Genomic DNA, 21,198 nt, shown 5'->3' on the forward strand with positions numbered 1-21,198 from the left:
ATGACATTGCCTGAATGGAACCAGCTTTAGCAGTACTTCTGCAAGCAATGGATATATCCATGCTTTCTAGAACTGACAAAATATTAACCTTGCTGGAAGCGTGCAAAATAAGGAAATTGTTCCATATTCAAAGACTACCACTCCTTAAAACTCTAGCTTCTGCACAAAGGTAGTCTCCAAAATATGGGTTTTTTTCATTCCACAAAACGTATATTTTCCTTTTATTTTAAATGTAAAAGCTTAAATAAATTTTATTCTACTAATCCTGAGCAAGCGAAAGAGTAACCATGCATCATTTAACTTCTATTCCAAGAATTAAAACTACTACTACTACTACTACTACTACTACTACTAAAAAAAAAAAAAGACTCTTACCTCTACTCTTTTTCTAGCACAGAACTGAATCCAGTCCAGATAAACACTGCAGAAACTAGCTCTTGTTATTCCTTGGAGACATGGAACATAATCTTCATCTATGTTAACGTTAAACATTGCAAGGTCACGTTCAATATAATGCCACTTCGCATAAGGCTGCAGTATCTTTTGGATGGATTCATCTTTTATCCAGTCAAGGATTTTGGGAGAACTTGCTGTAAAGTATATTATACTCTGTTGACAAAATGTGCAAACATTAGTCACTCTCATCTCTGATTAAAGCAGATACATTTTACACAGAAGAGAATAAATCAAATGTGATCCTAAATCAAATAGGGCCACGTTAACTGAATATAATGGTACATATTTTTCCTATTTTTTACTGCTTGGTATCATTGCTTCACAAAAGTGTTCAAGTTAGAAAGATGATAATAATTGATATCTAAATAGCAGACAGAAAAAGAAGTAATATTTTTAATACTCTTCTAACTTACAGGAAAATTAATACAATTATAGGAATAGAGAGTTCTAGCATTCAAACATGTTAATTAAAGAATACTAGTGGGGTTCTAGAGTCTATCGCCAAGAAGGCAATATTGATAACAGTTTAGGCATATTTTGAAAAAACAGTAGTAGACAATCATATGCTCAAAATAGGGCTCTTTTTTCCTCAATGGACTTACTGTTTTATGGTGATGAAGCTTTCCTAATTCTTTAACAAAAACAGCCCCACCATGATTTAACCATAAAGGTAAGATGTCACAGATGTGTATGACACAGGTCTGAAATGCCCTGTTTTGATTGCTGTTTTCTTTTGGCTTTCAGTAGCACCAGTTTTGTTATTTGTCAATGCAGCTGGTAAAGAATAATGGATTTTTTCTTACATGTCAGTTTAAGAAGCTGATAACTGATATAATTGAGTTTACTTAAAGCACTGAAGGAGGAACAGCACTTCGCAGGAGCTCTTTTATCAAATGCATAAATATTAGAAGGCAGCAACACTGGTATCTCATATCTGTACCTGAGTTTCTAAGTTCTTCTAACCACTGTGTCTGGAGACATTAAAATATTAATAAAGAAAATAGTAATTAAAAAAAATCTATCCAAACAAAACTTAAAGCATATTTTCAAAAGAATATGAAGCTTAAGAAGAAGTTCCAATGCTTTCCATGAACTGGAAAGTCCCATTTTAATGTTTTATGAGTATAATATTAATATATTAATTTAGAATTGGGTTCCAAAGCAAACAAGGAGCAAGTGTACACAAACGAAGAGGATGTAGTTCTACTTTACACAGTCAATGGAAACACTACTAAGCAAATAAATATATAAAATGAAAAAAGGATGGATTACAAAGGGCAGAACCACTACCAGCCCTTTTAAAACACCCAGATGCTCTCCACAGTTTATCTTTCAAATTGTACAAAAAATATACAAGTAAGAGGAGAATTAAGCTTCAGAGGAAAAAGACAAGTCAGACAGATACAGACTGAGGATGGACCTTTAATTTCTTGGCATGTGGAGAAAATAGACTCTTTAGAAAAGATTCATGCAGAAACAATAGGAGCTGAAAATACAGCACTCAGCAAATACAGACTTCTTGAATACTAAAAGATGTTTAAATAAGAATATATTGAGAAGAGATGGAGGAGGCACAAGGGAAAAATATCACAGTAGCTGGGCAGGAAATTATTTCAAAACATATGCAGAAGGGCTACAGGAGCTGACCCACTTTATTTGTGGAGAATAAAAATCCTTTTATAAGAAGAAATATTTCTCAGCTGTCAATGAAACTGCAAATGAAATAAATATGACTTAGGAATAAGATGCTCAGTGCAACTCATTGTTTAAAAGACCGATATGGTAATTATTCTTGAAGGATAGAAGAGCTAAAACAAAGCATACATTTTCTCCATTGATTTTCAAGATAGAGTTTGTTTTTTTTATTATTCTCATCTGTGTTTACAAAGAAGCCAACTCAGCTGGGGAAAAAATCAGACTCGCAATCAGACACAGAAACAGTAAAAACTTCTGTCACCTAATTAAAGTTTGCTCTTGGTAACTCTTCCAAGATATGTTTTGAGCACAAGTACATCCTCAGCTACATTACAATTCAGAAATAATATTTACAATATTGTAAGCTACAGAGAATAAACCAGGAACACCCCAAATGCTCAGTGCAATGGAAGTGCAGTTCCTGCAGAAACTCCAGCCTAAGTGTTTTCAGAGTTTGTGATAAGGATGTGACCTGAATACTGCATTATCTGTAGTTCTTCTTACAATTAGTTTCCTACACCAATAAAAAGGAAGTGTCAGGGCTTTAAAATGTTCACAGTGAAACTGCATAGGGTCTTACTCAAGATTCCCCCATAAGAAAGAGCTGGGAAAGTAATGAATTCTCACCTCTGCTTCTAATACTGTTTGTTTGCAGGCAAGCATTAAAGAAAGAGGACAAAAGCTGATTTGATACATAACAATCTTCTCACCTTCCAAGGCTGTACTAAGGAATTTACCAAATCTTTTTAAAGCTCCTGTTGATGGAAGAAACTAATTAATTTAAGAATAGGAGAAGACAATCTCCATATAACTTCCTTTTGGGGAGTGTCATTCTAAAGAAAAGATCTCCTCAGCTCACTCTTCCTTTACTGAAGGAGCCCCAGCCCAGGCTAATACTGAAGTTGCCAACAGGTTATTATTATCTTTTGTTATTATCTTCTGTTCATCCTTCCCTAAGAAGAGAAGTAGACTAAAGGATCAACACCTTTCTGAGAACGCAGATCTGTCAGTGCAGTGTTATAGTACTGGCTCAACTAAATCCAAGCAGAAGAGATTCAATTTTCACACCTTGGGAGCCAAACATAAAATCTTCATATGGTGGAGATGGAGCCACAGCCACACCTCAGTCGTGTGGAGATCATTTAACCCACATCCCTATTACTCAAAACAGGATCAGCTAACCACACCTGTATCACATGAAAGTTTGTCTAAGCCATCTTACCTTTGTCAGCTGCTTCTCAGGTGTGTCCAGAACTAGAAGCCCTAAACTACCTTTCAGTTAAGTTTTACTTCCCATGTGATGAACCTCACACTTTCCACAATTCCTCTATATATTAACTGATTTAAAGGTACAAAAAGTTCCAGTTTACAAAGCACAATTCTTCACTGCTGTAAACTAATAAGATGCTCTTTTGATTGCAGCTTAGACTGGGATTTTTTTCAATCTCATTCACCATCAAAAGCTGAGTCATATGTCAGTTTGCATCAGTTTATGTTCCAGTTATTCAGGTTACCTTTTAAAGTAAAGCAAAGCAATAGTAGCAACATACTCATTTACAGTTTAAAGAAGGGTTGTTTGTTTTTTTTTTGTTTGGGTTCTTTGACCTTATATACCTTGCTTTAAATTAATTTATAGCCACAGAACCCACTTATAAAATGAAAAAATCATGCTCACATGCAGTTTTGTTTCTAATTAGTTAATTAAACAAGCAGGTTGGTTACCAGGCTGTACTGTCTGGAAAATTATTTATGAAATCTCAGTCTGCATTTTACAAAGTAATCAACTGCATGATCAAAGCAGTTTTGTAAGGTAATGAGCTTGCTTTTTACTACATTGGCTCATTTGCAAAAAATGGTGATTAACTTATTTACAACAGGTCTCTCTCTGAGGTTGACAGATTGATACAATTGCAGAGATATAAGCAGAAAGGAGATGTCAGGGATGGTTGGGAGCTTTAGTAACTGGCTTTGTGGCAATACCAGTGGCATAGGAAGCAGCATTTGGCTCTTGCTGTTTCAGTAGAAGACTATAAAGCTCAACAAATTCTTCATTTGATGGACTGGGAATTGTTTTGGCAGAGGATGAAGATGTCTTGCTAGATTATAAGGTTCAATTATTTCGACAAATTAGTATCTGTGTGGTTATTGTGGTCTTAATAACAGTGCAACCATAGAAGTGATGTAAATGAACTGCTGTTTAATCAGTGGAATAAACCAACTTCAAATGTGTTGTGCTACATATGTAAAACAGAAGGTAAGGAGGGAGTTTGCACTACTAAAAAAGTGCATTTGAGAAATAGCTCTTCAGATGTTTCCCAAGAACTTTATGCTTGTTAATCTCTTTTTTTTTTTCCCAGAACAAAAGAGCAGTGGAAAAGCCAAGGCAAGAAGAAATAACAAACTGTCAATGAAGTTTTTCTAGAATGCAACAACATAAGTAAGAACGCTTCCTCTGACTTTATCACCAGAGGTTGTTCACTCACCTTGATTTCTGCTGAAGCATACCTGAGATTTTCTGTACTAACTGTAAGTGATCAGAACTAAATTTAGCAAAGGGAGATATGTATTTATTATCCCTATTCTAGTGGAAGGTGTCCCTGCCCATGGCAGAGGGGTTGGAACTAGAAGAACTTAAAGATTAACCCAAATGATTCTATGGTTCTATGATATAACATCGAGTCTGTCCACCTGTCAGGACTGTTGTGCAGATGAATAAACATAAAGCCAAAAATTTCAAATGCTCTTTCTTCTGTAGACAGCCAGCATTTCTTCTATTTGACAAATCTGCCTAGGAATAATGTACACTTTACCAAAGCGTTTACCTTGATATAGTATCTGATAAGTATTCTCCGCAGATCGAACACTTGCAGCATTGTTGCAGCGTTGTTATCAATGATGCTGTATCCTTCCAGGATGTACTGGGTTCGTGTTATTTCCCATGTCAGCCACCGCAGGTTAAAGGCTGCATTACATGATAACAAGTGAGGCAAGTGCCCAGGCTTACAACAGCAGCAGCCTTCGTTGTCTTCATCTCCTTCTGTTATAGCTTCCACTTCTCTCTGCTGGCAGTATGTCCCTTGGCAGTGAGAAAGAGAGAGTATGCTGCCAGTTACTGGGGGAGGAGGAAACAAAGGACTTCTTCCAAGCTGAAATTCAAAGTATGTTTGAAGGCTTTAAGCACTTAGCAAAAATCTAAAAGAGCGAGCCACGGCAACAAATTAGATGTGCTAATTGATCCATGTGCAGCAGCAAATAAAGAGGTGTACATTATTTATTTACTATCACCTAATAAAAGCCAAAAGGGCCTGATCTAATGTTCTGAGCATTGGGTTCTGAGCTGAGCTAAACTACAGACTGCAGCTTCTGCCTTAATAAAAACTCACCAGGAAGCAACACTAAAGAGTCTCACTCCATAAGGCACATTAAGCAAATTGATCCAAGTCTCAGTCTGCTTCTTCAACTAACATTAAGAACACAAAGAAAGATTTTACAGTGTGTCAGAGTACTTGTAAAATCTGGGTTTTAGCAAACTATCTTGGAAAGCAGGTTCCAAAAATAACATCTACTGGGTTGTTCTCTCTCCCACTGGAGTACAAGCTACTCTGGATCAAACATCTCTAATGAATAGCACTAGTGGCAGTACATCATGAGAAGAGAGCAACTTTCTAATTAGTCTATTACACAGGCTTTAGATCAGAGTAATTTATTCTAAAAAAAATATGTTACCTCAAAAAGAAATCATAAGGCAGATGCAGAAACAATAATGCAGACTCTGCATTTCTAGCTTGTGCTGCGCACACTAGATGGTCAAGCTGAGCCCTTGGGGATCTGAAATCTAGGAATGTGCCTTCTATACCACGTATGACACTACTAGTAAAAGCTGAGGCAGACTGCCATGTGCTCCCCCAGTACTCTCAAAATACATGATCTTTATGTTCATGATTTCTGCATCTTTTTAAAATTACTGTCTGTAGGCTGTTGCAGAGTTTGTCCATAAACCATCTTTCAAGGCCATCTCCTATGATGCAGGTTACACATGTCATGCACAGGCCTTCTGCCAGAGTTTGAGTATCACCCCATGGACTGCTGATCCCATCAGCTTCCAAACAGTCTCAACAGGAGAGGAAGATGCTAGACACTGTGCTGCAGTTTAACAGCTATAATTCCCTCCCTACCAGGACCCAAAGACCTGTTGTGTCACTGTAAATGGAAGAAGAATTTAGCTATGTTCATCACCTGAACGTTGGACCAGGAAAGAACACAATGCCAGCTCCAATTCCCTGCAGACTGCCAGCACCCCAAAAGAGAGCATGGAGCACAGCAGCATCCCAAAGGCCTTTCCATAGAGCATGACAATTGCTGGGCCCTTGACTGTCTATCCTAGTCCCATCACAACCATCTGGTTAACAACCTGTAAACTTTAGTTTGTACCAACAGAAGACGCATTCAGAATATCCCTTTCTCCTCACTAAGAAAAACCTTTGAAAATATAACAAAATATGCTTAAGTATTGCCTATCACCTTCTCTTTTTTTGCCTGTACACCTTCTAAAATGTATGCAACAAACAAAAACATACAAGAAAAAAGAACAGAAAAATCTGTAGGAAATGTGTGAGAAAAAACAGGGTTGTAATCTTAAGACATGGGGGGAAAAGATCCACTATATTCCAGTGATCTCTGTTTAGTTTGCTGTGAATGAAAATTTATATTGTGAACCCAGTATTGTTCACACACTGATACACATTCCTCCTTAGACTTCATGGATAAACAATACAAAAAATTATGAAATACCTTCAGGTCACCCAGATATGAACATCTTTCCTTTCAACACTGCCACGAAGTACAAAACGTGACCTATTAAGCTGACATTTCCAGTTGGACTGGACATGAACTGGACTGCTTCTGCTTCATATTTCACATATTTCTACATGAATTAACACTTAATTCCTCCACAACAAAAAACCCAAGAACTGCTCTGGGTCAGCGAATGCTTCTGTGAAGTCAAGTCAAAAGACATCGTACTCAAACTGAAGTAGGGAAAGCATACTCCTTTGTGCATTGCTGGCAGGAGTAAAATAACTACTCCATGCTGGTGCTGTTACTGTTGCTGTTACGTTTATTTTTGAAAGTTTAAAGGTCTCTCAGTATTACACTGAATTTAAGAGAAGATAAATCTTCATGCCAGGTGCTAAATTAAGTATTGCCAAATATTTATAACTGATGAAAAATGAAAAACAGAAGCCTAATGAACAACTGCCACTGATCCCCTTACAACCTCAGGAAACAAAGATGGCTTTGCTCAATCTGTGAAACCCTATTCTTAAATAATTTTTTTTCTTTTGATATGGAAATATCTCATTTTATTCCTATGGTTATTTCTATGTGTTCTCTGTATTACCTCTATTAATAAATACCAAATATTATTACTGCAGATTCTGTAATTACTACTTTTCTTAGAAGACATATTTTATAAAATACAGGGCCTAAAGAGGCTTCAAAGGCAAATAAAAGGCAAATTCAAGAGACCCTCAATGTTTAAAGGAAACTGTCATCACATGCATAACAAACAGAAGATAATGCCAGAACAATATTTGCATTCTCAGCTAATTCAATAGGATAAAATGTCTCTAAGTCGTCTTTGCTGGGTAATTTTAATCAACTAAATTTAAAATTATACTACAGTGGGTGCAATTAATGTTGAACCTCAGAAGCAAGAGACATTTTAAAAGGGACTCTGTTATTACAAAAGCTCTGCGAACCAATGAAACGAGTTCATGTGTTTGTTTTACGGATTTATTCCAAAGAATGTGCTCTTCAACATCTGGCAAACATGCACTTGATTAACAAAAGCTGTTTGATGGACTTGGGTACTACCACCTTGGGGATTTGGCGTCTTTATTGCTTGCAGAGCTTCTGGGGTATCCCTGTTAAGTTTAAAGGTGTAATCTGAGCCATGGCCAGTGCTCTGACAAAACACCAAATCCTCATTCCTAGCATCATCTGCTGATTAGTATTTCCAAACAACATCTAGTAAAGGGACTCAAGTCTGCAAAGACAACATTCAGGCTTGATGCTCAAGTATATGTTGGTTCCCTCCCAGTTTTTGCAGTCAGTTCTAGAAAGACTGCCAGTAATTTTCTCTCACCTTTAATGAATCCTCTCTTTAATCCATAATGCACTGGCTGGACTTCAATCTCAGACTGGCATTTTACTGAAAAATTTCATTTACCAGTGCCTACATCAATCCTTTTTGGCTCATTACTCTAGACTCTGGTACCGCAGAGACTAAGAGCATGCGCTCAGCTTCATGCATTGAGCCAGAAGGGACAAGACACATTAAATGAAGTTAAGCATTTGTGTACATCTTTTACAGAAGGATGACCCTAAACTTTTGCGTATATGTCATAAACTGATGATTTAAATGACAATTTTTTATATTGCTTCTCAAAAATTATCAAGTTCAGGCACCTCTGAGAGAATTATTCATAATACCAAAGAGCAGGGAACAGAACGTGCACTTCAGTTCTGCAATATAATTAAGTGTAGTACCATTAAATATTAAAATACAGGGAAATGTTTTCACTAGTAATTAGTCATTTCTAAATCTGAGGGAACGCTTTTTTTTACATTTCTTTCTGCAGTAGAAAGAAAATAAGCTCATGAACTTCACTGAAGTTTAGTCATTCACTCTGACCCTTACTAGTATAGATAAGATCAATTCATTTGTAAAGTATCTAACACTGGATGGTTGCCAAAAATCCATCAGTGTAAAAAACATGTGCCAGCTGAATAAAGCAAGGTCAGCCTTTGTGAGCTGAGGAGAAAACCAGGGTGAGAACTTGGAGCTCTTTGTATTTTCCTGACGCATCAGGATTTCAGGACTGACTTGCGCTCTGCCAGAGTGATCTGACCTAAATGGAAATGGAAAATTGAAACTGAAGACTGTAATCTTGCTCCAAGAGGATACATAAAATACACCTAAATGAATGACCATCTAGCCTTCTAGAATTTAAGGCTGAAACCATAGTGTGTGCTTTTGAATTCAATTTTGAAAACTCAGTGAGTGAAAAGCATTTTTCAAGTTCTGAAGGACCAGAGAGAAAAATCTGTAACACAACCACACAATTCTAGGAGCAGTTTTAGTTTCCATAAAACACTTAAGTTTAACAACACATCCAGAATGGGGACTAATTATTGTGGCTGAAGGCAGCGATAGCTTGAGCACTGAGGATTGCTGACATATCAGCAACTTTGGTGCAAATGTACACAGAAAGGGCTCAGAGGGCTCCTGCACGAACCTCACCCCACAGACATTAAGATCATCATGAATCACTCTCCTGCACTAGGCACTTTAAACTCTGTGATCCCAATATCCAGTTTTGGGCTAGGCAATGTAACTAGGTGTTAAGTCTGAGAGATGGAGCTGGATATGGAAATGGGAGCCACGAAGAAGGACTGAAGCCCCGGGTAACTCCTTTTGTTGCAGCGATCTCTTCACAGACAACTCCACAAAAAAGCCTGGTTTCTCACTATTTGTTTGGCAAAACCACACACACAAATATTTTACAAACAAATGCATTACCATGGAATTACATGACTCTGCTCCAACAAGCTCTGCAGCAAACATGAGTATTCCCAAATTCTGATGGATTAGACTCACCCAACATTTTTTTTCTGCTCAGGATAGCAGCTTAATAAGCATCAAGTTATGATGCAAAAGAAGCACAGGGAGCATAATTACAGCCATTGAAAGGCCATCCTCTCCTGAAATACACATCAGATGTAGTTCTAGAAACACAAAAACCCAATACTTCCAAGAGGAGTGAACTGAGCTCACAAATGGAAACTTATGAACCCCAGAACTAGACACATACTGGAAACTAGTGACTTTTTTGGTTCCTTCCTGCTCTTTTTGCTTGTGGAACTGGGATTAAGAACAGTAATTTATAGGCTCTGATAGTCTCAGCTTGTTTCAAAGGAAAATCTCAGGATTTAAAAATTAGTATCAATTCCTCAGACATCAAAGCTGCTAGTTATAAAACTGTGGTTTGGTTTTCAACTGTTTCAGGTACTTGTACGCCTGGAAAATAATGTGGTTTTCAAACCAGATCAGTTGCTCTTATAACAGGCATCCTCTCTCCTCAGAAACCTTTCCTTTCCTTGGTCCACAGAGACACATTAAGAAAGGCCAGGTGGAAGAAAGCATTCTCCAAAGATGTTGGTTGTTAAACTTGCAGCTATGAAATACCACAAAAACCTCTCAGGTCACATCTTTTGGAGTGCAATCAAGATGCAATATTTTGTTTCTGGCAAAGACATTTTCTCAATAAAAAGACTGCAGTGCATCTATTTTTCTTCCTTCCAGAAGTCTTCTCCAGTGCACCCATATATACATATAAAATTGTGGAAGGGAGGAAAGGGAAAAAGACATGAAATATTTATTCTAGTACGTTTTACAGAAACTATTCAAGGCCTATTTGAAATTCACAGACAGCTTCCACCATTGCAGCATCACTGTACACCTAGGAAGGCTTGTACATCACGGATTTCCTGCGTTCAACATAAAGTATTCTCTTCCCTGTTTCATGCCATTCTTCCCAATTAAATCACCAAGATTAAAGAAATCCCTTTATATCCTTTTTGTCCATGCCTCTAGTATTTCCAAGCATTCTGTCTCTCTGTTCTTTCCCACAAACACTGTACTTTTGGGTTTTAACCTTCTCTCCCAAGGGATGTGTTTAAAATGGCTGTTTTTCTCTGAACTCTTTGTAATTTATCAATACCTTTTAATGGTCTGGCACATACATTGAACATACCTCAAGAGTGGTCTCAGGAAAGACATGAAGGTGGGCATTTTTATTTCCCAACAGCAAGAAGTGATTTGAACAAAGAAATGAAAGTTGCAATCACTCTTTAAATAAAGAATGATTCTTGCTAGTGCTACAGCGCCTTCAGACACAAAAATCAAACACCAATAAATATTCCTTGCACTGGTAATGTATTTGCTACTTTAATAAAACTATGCAGCATACACATATGCTGCAGAAATGAGTAACTGTCCTTATTTCTTAGACATCATTACTGTGTCTAAAGCGTATGTCCTAAACTGGCTTCCCATTTTGCGTGGGAACTAAGCTAGCGAATGCAGAGAAAGCCCCATAGGCGATGCCATACTGCTGCCACAGCTGCCTTCCACTATGTACAATTACATCTGTCTCTGCCCTGTGCTTCTTGCCTTGATCCATCTAATGAAGTTCCAATGAAGCATGGATATTGCACGTGCAACATGCAGTAACAAAAAAATCGCAGCAGAGGTTTAGAAGTGCATTACAAGACTGAAGGATACTGGGCATGAGTTAGAAAACAGCTCCTCAAGACTTCAGCAACACCATCAGTAAGCAGTTTCTTCATTACATTAGGCATTACATGTAATGCCTAACTGAATATTCTCCAAAAGACACTTTGCAGACACACAGACTAAACAGGAAAACATTTTAAATCTTCCTTTTTCTACAGGGAACTCATGCGAGAGATATATTTTGACATTCTTTCTGCTTGTTCCCTGATTGTTGGTTTCCCCATCTCTTCCTTTCAAATTAAATGATACATTATGTATTTCTTCTGGCAGGCTGCTTTTAGCATACTGCTGTGGTCTAACACAGACAGCAGAGTTATGTTACCGAAGGGCTCAATTCCCCTGCACCAACCTGCAGCTCCTCAGAAGCGTTACCCTCCTCTCAGCTCATTACTACCTTCTCTTTGTTTTCCATGCAGGAGGAGTCAGGCATTTCCTCTCAATGCCTGGAGGTCTTGATCCTCCCCCTGGCTTTACACTCAGGATGAATGACACAACGGAGGCACATCCCCTCCCTGTCCATAGAAGAGGAGAGTGAAGAACTAATTCATACAAGGTGCTTAATATGAACAAGTCCAGAGATGGATGAAAGGAATTCCAGCTTTGCTGACTCTCTTCTTTCAGTCTGCACCTTCTTACCCTGCCTGCAGGGGTTTGTTTGGGTTTGTTTTTTCATTTAAAAGCTGAGACAAATGCTTCTATTACATACAGCTGGAAAGGCATCTGGATCAGTCACTTACAATGCGGACTCTCTATTAGGTTGGACTGCAAACGGAGGAGGCTGTAAGTACATCCTGCCCCTGTACACTTAAATTCAGAAGACTGAAAGATCCCTTCTTCAGGCACTACTGTAGCAGTACTGCCAGCACAGCTTTTCAGCTACCACAATGAGAAACACCCGTAGGAAAATCCAGAGCTCCACAATGCAAATATTGCCTTTGGTTTAGTTATGAACAGAAAACAGTCACAGGCACAGAGAACACTGTTGTGATTCACTCGTCTCCAAAGCAAACACAGATTTCCTATTTAAGGAACAGCAGATTTTTAGGGCCCTCAATTAAAATTACTTGTTTGAAATTGAAGTTAAGCAGCCAAAGCTCAGAAATTACAGATTTCAAGTTCCTCCTCTAGCCCTTTTTCCCCCTTGCGGGAAACCATTCTGTACAATGAAAGGAATCAGGGTCCTATGTAAAAAACAGTGCACGACCAGACATCTAAAAATAGAAATGCAAGATGCCCAAAGCAGAGGAAATGAGTCTTGTGCTTAACAACTGCTATTTGACTTTATAAACCATCAGGTTCTTCCAGGGCAGTTCCAAACACTCTTTCCCACTCCTGCAGAAAAAAAATCCTACAGTATTCAGTCGTACTGCACACCAGCCATTTGCAAGATTTGAAATGGGGAAGAATGTGCCTAGTCCTCACAGGGGATGGCTCTCGGTGCTGCTTTGAGGAAGCTTGCTCTAGTTCCTGCCCATGCAGGCAGCAATCCTGCTCAAAAGAAGGAGCAAAGAATGCCTTGCAAAGAAGAGTTTAAGTCTCAGCTTTCAGAGAACTTCCTTAGAACAGCCTTGGTTCCCTTTATGGAACTTCTGTGTTCAGTTCAGCCCCTCTGGCTCCTTTCACTCAGACTCAGTGCCCGAGTGCCTGGGCACCCTTGTGGCCAATGGCCCCAACCAGAGCAGCCCCAGCTCCTGTTGACACAAGAACCAAACGTCTTACAAGAAGAGGGTGGTTCTGCAGAATAGTTTATCTAAAGCACATCAGCCTTCATGGGTTACCTGGAGACACAAACAACCCTCTGGTGTCAGCACACCACCTCAGCAAGTCTCCACTGGGCACACTGACCACTCACATTTTGGCATCCATTAGGCTTTTATTACAGCCTGCATCAGGCAGATCCACCTCATCTGGCTTGTGCCTGGTTCCCCACTGGGCTCCTTTGTTTCTCCTACTCTATCCTTAAGCAGGCTTGTAATTCATGTGGTTTCTCTGGCAGTGGGGTTCAGTTGGTATGTTAAATGCTACTTCTTTGAGCTGTTCTTTTCTAAGGTCAATTCCTTCATTCAACCCTACAAAGCTTCTCTGTTCCAGGCCAAGCAACATAGTAACAACAATCACACTCCTAGTTTCTCTTCCCGTAACATCTCTACAAAATATTCTGAATGCTGGAGAAAACTTCCTCACATAGCATGTTGGAGAGGACACAAAAAATAACTACATATTTTCTCTTATTCTTGGAATAGCATCATCGGGAGAGGGAGGAGTGGAATAAGGGACCAATGACAAGAAGAGATCCCAATTTTCCCACTCCTCTCCTCCAGTAACTGATATGTGCTTTCCTGTTCACAGTTTGCTGTCGCTCTCTTGACCAGGCCCACTGAACATTCAGGTAAGAGGTGCTCTTTGCAGGATGCCAGCCTCCTCATGAGGACTTCAAGAAAGACTGGGAAAGAGGATATTCCTCATGAGAACTCAGCTGGCTCTAAGCAGCAACCCATGAAAGACATGAGAGGCTGCGGAGCTCAGTCCCAGCTGAACTTAAGGACCTGCTGTGGTCGGCAGACACATTGGATCTACGCACAAAGTAAAAACCACTATTAACTACAGTTAATTAACACTGAACAGTGTTGGGCCATCTGCATGGAAAGGTCAATTTTCTGATACATTTAACTACTTAAACTGTGGTTTTAGGTAATATAGATATGCCTTGACAGGTGGCACACTGCAATTTTTGAGCTTTGCTCTCAGATCTAAATGCCAAATGGCACTCATTGGCAGTGAATGATTCTGGCTCAAAGTCAAGGAAAGTCTTCCCAAGCCACTTTGCAACAAAACTATTCAGTTGTTCCCCATTCAACTTCCAGTTCATTAAGCCTGTCTGCTGGGCCCCTGATCTTTTTATCCAGTTAGCACGTGGCTCATATTGTTTCATCTGTTTCCAAGATTTACTTCAACTGCTTTGGGATGGTGATGACAGAGAGAGACCCAGCAGTAGGGGACAACAGCATAAAGGAAAAAAACCTCAAAAAACTCACATAATTTAAGTGGGAGAGTGAGATTTCTTTCTTCTGTCTGTTTCAAATCCTACAGTGATCTATTTTAACACAAAATGATGATCAGCAAAGATAATTTTCAGAAGGTAGAATGCAAGTACCTATCTCTGACACAGCAGCACCATTGTTCACCTTGGGGGCACACAAGGAGAAGGTAATACTTGCACAGATGTCCTAGAAATTGAAGCAAGCCTCAGAACCACACATAGATGATCATGTATCCCTCAACAGTCATCATCATCATCAACAACAAGAAATTATGAGGCTGATAAACAAATTCTCTTATCTTCCTTTCCAGCTGTTTTTTCTTACAGTTTGCCTTTGTACTGAATAAGCATCTCCTCAGGTATTACAATACCAAGCTGTTTTAGGTATTTACTACTGTTTTCTTTCTACATAACTCTGCTTAGGACATGGGAGTGTTATCTTTATCCCCACCATATAGGAAGGAAAGTGTTTACCACAACCTATTCAACATCCAACAGAGAGTCTTGTCACAGAGTCGAGACTGGAGCCCACACATGTTATTTCCTAGTCAAATCCTTCCACGCCTAAGTGCTTTCAGAGAGCCAGTCACGTATTTTCTCACACTCAACCTTGTTGAACAGTCATGTTGATTGTACTCTTCTCTACCATTGCCCATTAGATGCTCAGCCCTTGAGCCTGGGAAGCTGCTTATTCCAGTATTGCAAAACTCCCATCACCTGCAGTTGCAAAGTGGTATCTTTGAAAGGTTAAAAATCCAACCAACAAAACCAGGCAGCCAACATGTGTAGCATGAGCAAAATTTAAAAGCGGTTTAAAAGCTTTGTGGTTTTACTTTCATTTTGCTTCCTACTCCAGGACAACAACAACAACAGCAACTGGCCTCACAAAAGCCACACTACCGAGGAAGGGGATGCAATTTGCAATTGCCATTCCTTAAAGACGAGTGTCCTGACAGAGGAATACACTGAATGGTGAGAAAGTGAGGTCCCTTGTTTAACTGAAGGGACAGCATTTCCTAAATAAGAGAAATATGAAGACTTGATTAACTTGCTTCTCTATTGTTCTACTGTGATAGAGACCATGTCAGCACTGGCTACTTGCATGGTCTGACACATGCAAAGATATTTTCTGTGGAAGGAGTCTTATTTAATTTTTTTTTTTTTTAAAGACAAGCTTTTGGGGGTTGAAAAATTTTAAGAACAACTTTGATTTTCAATGCTATAGAGGAAAGGAAATAATCTGAAAACATAACTAAGCATTACCCAAAAGATGTATGAACTAAGCAAACAACTCAACAAGCCTTCTTTCTGAAAGTCTTACAATGCTGTAGAACGTGACTCCAAATTTCTTAACATCTAGGTTTCACAGCATCATTCAAATAACGATACAAAGAAGTACCAAGCTTTTAGACAGACAAATATCTGTAAAAAGAGAAAGGTCCTTAAGCTCTATGTCCTACTATAGTTTGTGATAAATTAAAAAGACAGAGGAGATTTGTTCTTATTTAAATCACCAGGGATCCTTACCTCGAAATTCGAGCCCTCTGAGCTGAAAGGTGACAAGGCCATTTCCAATTTCGATCAAGTGCACAAAGGCATTTAAATAATCTGATGCCAGAATAAAACAGTCTCCTGTGTTGTAGTTTCCCCAGCGGCCCAGAATCAAATCTCCACAAAGAGACTCCTGCAGAGATCTTGTCAAATGCTCATAAAAAATGGAGTTGAGATTATTGTCATCATTTCCTACAACCAGAGCAGCACACATTTGTAAAGAATGAAAATTATAGTATACAAAGCCATTCTGCATAAAATTCCATATTCATTTTCATTCCTGCTTAATGTCTTCCTGATATGTTACACAATCTGTATTTCCTAACTGTCCCTTCAGAGAATCAGGTCTGAATTTTTTGTTTAATATGAGAATTTCTGTAAACAAAATATCAAATTATCGATAACACATTTTTCAGGCTTACTCAAATAACCTCTATGTTTTACAACAGCGAGAATTTTTTGGCTACATAGAAAGTCTCTGCAATGATAAGTTAATGTCTACATACTGTTCTTAATTAAAAGAAACCAGAAATCATTATTATTTCATTACATATGTTTAAATTTGAATATTTTTTCTGAGATTTTTAAAGACTTTGGTCACACATCTTCCAATGATTTTGTTGGGATTTTTTTCTTTTAGACCTCAGGAATTTTTCAAGGGTTTTTCCATTAAGTATTTGCTGGTACTTTAGATGATGATACTTACTTTAAAAGAGTTTACTTAGTATATTGAGTAAGAATGAAACATTCACCACTAAAATTGGTACCACCTTAAAAACAGTAGCTGTCCAATTACACATTGCTTGGACCAAATGTCCAAAACACCCCATCACAATCTGGAAGTTTCATCTCACAAAGGTCTATGTCATTTAACTGCATTAAAAGGATCACTTTATGATGGTGATTTGTGAAAGAGATTGAACTTTCACAAATGCCAAGATAGTGCCACATAATCCAACGTGGTGTTGTCTTGTGTTTGCACTCTTTCACATAATATATGCTTGACATATGAACTGGTTTTTTCTTCCATAATGCATCAATGTCTCACCTTCAATACTTTTAAAATGCTGGTGCATGAACACATGTACAAACCAACACCTTGCAGGTTTATTGGTATGACGGTGTATGTGGATACACATGTACAGATACCCTGTGCATATTTAGGAGCAGATCCAATGTGGAGGAAAAAGAAACCCAGAAGAGGAGACTTTCAGAGGCTATAGTTTCCTCTACAAATTGCTCTTCAATGCAAGAGGAGGAGCAGGTGTGTAACTATGCTGTTTTTCATCCCTGTGGCCATTAAGCAGCCAGCCCTGGTATGTACATCCATGTTGTGTGCGTATGCCCATGCAGATAAATTCAGCTATACACCTCCTGGAGTACATGTGGTCAAAATTTAAACAAGTCACAAAATTAATCTTTTAGGCACACACACAAAAGTAATGTTCTGCATGAGCTACAGGATTAAAAATATAATTAACTTATCGCATTTATAATAATGCTAAAGGTTATTGCTATCAGATGGCAGAATGGCCTTGGGAAACATCCTAGCTCCCTGCCTCGAAATGATAAATAATTAAAGAGCACTATATATGCTTCAAATTATTAATACCTCTCTTGCCTACTTAGACACCCTGGATTTCACCCATTTCTGCTTGAAGACATGTATTTGTTCATGCTACTGATGTAATGGATAAAGGATAAAGGGGGGGGCATAACAGCAATAATTAAAATGTAAACATCTAACTTCACAATACAAGCCCCTGCCATCTCAGCAGCAAAATAAAATCAGCCACAGAATACTAAAGCAGAAGAACCCCATATATGAAACCTTGGCCTCTCTCACTGAGACTGGGATTTGGTATGAGAGACTGGTATTGGTTTGCCCTGAAAAGGGCTCTATCCCACCATGCACTGAAGAGTGTCAGATGAGGTACCACACACTCTGTGTCCACTGACTTGCCAAAAACTGCTCTCACTTCCCAGTTCACAGGAACAACTGCTGTAGCCTGGGGAGGTGCTTTACACAGCCATGGACTGGTGCTCATTTAATGCATTGTTACCCAGCGGAACAGCCCACCATCTTTCCTACTTCTTTCTCTTGTAAATTTTTCAGTTTCACTTTTTGCCTTCTTTGAAAAGGTTTCTCTCCAGGGAAGAGGAGATACCTGTCAGCCCAAACTGCTCAGCAGTAGGGGCACCACTAACTTACTGCTTTTTTCCAAAGCCTTTCCCTGCCTACAGCTGACCTCTGAGTCCAGCTAGGGGGTGTCAGCTGCATGTTCCACACAAACAGCAATGTTACGATTAACCAAGCAATTCCCAGCCCAGCACTATCTGATCAGCAACACATAACTGAAGAGCAAATTTACTTGTCAGGTCACACAACTTAAACTGGTGCTCTGCTGGATTTAAAATGCTCTGGTTTGTTCACATAACATTTATACCCTTTGCATCTCTTCAGCTTCCCCAGCAAAGCCTTACCAGTGTAAATACATCACATTTTGCAAATCAAACAAGACACCCAAACTCCCAGGCCATACCTGCATCCTTTTCGATCTGAATTGCCAGTCTGGTGTTGGAATGGTCCGATCTTTTGGTGCTGGAAATAAAGACATGTTGTACAGCCAATTCTTTTTTTTAAAAAATACAATTCTCATAGTAAACACATTTGTTTTCTTTTTAACAAATCTCCTAATTTTGTGTTTATATCATGCAGTTCACACTCTAATCCATTCATCAGGCATACAGAGTTGTTTCAGGTCAGTATTGCTACTGATATCGGAGCTTATTAGCACACAAAAGTGTCTGTGGTCTCTCCTCCTTTTCCTCAAGCCCCTTCTGCCCCATTTTCCTTCTTGTGGGGCACAGTACATTCAGAATTTGGCATCTGTGATAATACACAACACTTAAATATTGAACTGGCTTCAGGTGCCACCAAAACAGCAAATAGAAAGAATATTTAATCAGTCTTTCTTTCCTTCTAAGCCTTAAGGGAAACAGTTGGGCTCAAGGAGTTTTCTTTGTGCGAAAATATTTTTGTGGATGTGTAACATCTGTGGAAAAACAACAAAAAAATCACTTTACTTAGTTTGATATTTAGCCAGGCAGCAACGAGAGTGTCCCTGATCATTCTTATTGCTTGAAAAAGAGTAAATTACAGGGCCTTAGTCCACACAGACAGTAACCCTGTCTCCCCTATTAATGGCACATTCTCAATGCAGTATTTTGATTGTAGCGGTGGAACAAAAATACCACAGGAAAAATGGTCACAAAACAGAAAGCAACTAAAAGGTAGATTGGATTGAGCTTTTACTACTACCTCTAACAAACAACACTAATAAAGTCTGAAAATAAGGAATGACTAAATCACTCTGGACCAGTATGTGTTAAACAGAAGGGAGTGATTTTTGTGGTGATCAGGGATATTCAAGTCCAAAGCACCTCCCAAGCCTTCAGGGTACAAGTGAAAGTCTGGCCAACTGAAATGCTATAGTAAATACAAATTTCCCTGAAACACTGCTCTGGCAGGAGTGTTTAGGGATTTCAGGACACTTCATTAAGAATATTGCCTCAAGAGTTTTGCCTTCAACCACTAGCCTTAGCAGAAGATCTATCAATCAAATATGTAAATATTATCATTCCTTGGAAAATGGGGTTAAAGCAAAAAACAGAGAAAGACCAAGCTCTTTGTCCCAAATAACAGTCAGCATAAGGTTACATGTGACAGTGTCAAGAGTCTCATCTGTTCAACAGCCTGTAAGCACAGGGGAAAAGCGCCACAGCAGCACCTCCCCTAGCATGGGAACTGAGGGAGTCATCCAGGCATGGTCCTCATGGTGTCCTTGGTTGAATGGTGATGAGGGTGGCATGGCAAGGTGGGACTGGCTAAGGTCTGGCTCGTGAGGGTGGGGAGCACAGGTCATAGTTGAACAGGCCGACGGCTGGCCAGTCAACTTAAAAAGCCTGAATTTAGCTATTCACTATGAGAAACTTAAGGAGACCACACCAAAGAGGGTATCAGTTATATGGAAGGTTTTCAAACACCTTAAATAACACTGAAAAAGGATGGCATAAACCCAAGTCTCTGAAGCACAGCAGAGACTCTCTGAGAGTCTTCATGTCCTCATCTTAGTACTGGTTCCCAGGACTTCCTGTGTCAATACACAGGTTATTTAAAAGCTTGGAAGTTTCTGAGCTGAAGCTATAAGCTCATGCTGAATCCAACTGTGGGAAGGAGGCCACTGATGTCCCTAATGTTAGAAAGCCTTTTCATCCACTCCCTACAGTTTCCCCCAAAAAGCTGTGGAAAACTGATTGACAGAAAAATTGCACACGGGGTTCCATTTAGTAGACAGAAGAAGAATAGAATTGCTTTCCTTACCAAAACCAACTTATTTCTGCTCTAAAAAGGCATGTTCTCTACTTTGAAAAAAGTACGATTGGAGAAAATAAGAGTCTTAATTAAAATTATTTGTAATTAATATTAGGATACTATCTACATATATTAAAAACTTATTTGATGTATTATTTATCTGCTGGCTGCCGGTTGGTTCAGCTTATTGTAACTGCAATTTTCACTTCCTATGCAACAGAAAATGGCAATTGGGGAAGGGCCTTCTAAGCAGTTTGAAATTTAGAGAATGATTTTACTTCAAAAAGGTTGTCAGAATTCTTCCGCACTGATACATATCCACCTGCATATGCAAGAGTAAGCATAAACATTATGTTAGGGAATTAAATCAATTTTCTATTCTCAGTAGAGAAACACTGCTGATTTCCAAATGCATATGTTTTAACATTATGAGACTCTTTATTAATTTTCAGTCCCTCTGAAATCAGTGCCAATATGAGGTACATATTAATACTATTCTTTACCCCAATTTTTTACCAACCTATAAAGTATTTCTGTTCTTGAGGCATATTGAGTCCCATACAAATCAACCAATACCCCAGAAAATTCTGATCTGTAATACACAGGAATCCTTTTGCCCAGCATGCAGCTCTGGCTCCATTTCTTTCCCCCCTTTTTTGTTCAGAGAGAAAGATGCATGAAATAATCAGGGAAAATCACAAGTGCTTCAGACACCCCAAAACA

General features: G+C 38.8%; 1 protein-coding gene across 1 annotated transcript in view; it reads right to left on the reverse strand.

The window, feature by feature from the left end:
* PCNX2 (pecanex 2) overlaps window positions 1-21,198 on the reverse strand; it is a 156,485-nt gene that overhangs the window by 22,315 nt on the left and 112,972 nt on the right. Inside the window, exons 24-27 of the mRNA XM_025895643.2 lie at window positions 18,644-18,702; window positions 16,077-16,292; window positions 4,974-5,227; window positions 376-609 (exon numbers count right to left, since the gene is read on the reverse strand). Of these exons, the coding sequence (XP_025751428.2) occupies window positions 376-609; window positions 4,974-5,227; window positions 16,077-16,292; window positions 18,644-18,702 (763 nt within the window). The remainder of the gene's footprint in view (window positions 1-375; window positions 610-4,973; window positions 5,228-16,076; window positions 16,293-18,643; window positions 18,703-21,198) is intronic.

Source organism: Manacus vitellinus, unplaced genomic scaffold (genome assembly GCF_001715985.3).
Source record: "Manacus vitellinus isolate BGI_N305 unplaced genomic scaffold, ASM171598v3 scaffold_37_pilon, whole genome shotgun sequence".
NCBI classification, from domain to species: Eukaryota; Metazoa; Chordata; class Aves; order Passeriformes; family Pipridae; genus Manacus; species Manacus vitellinus.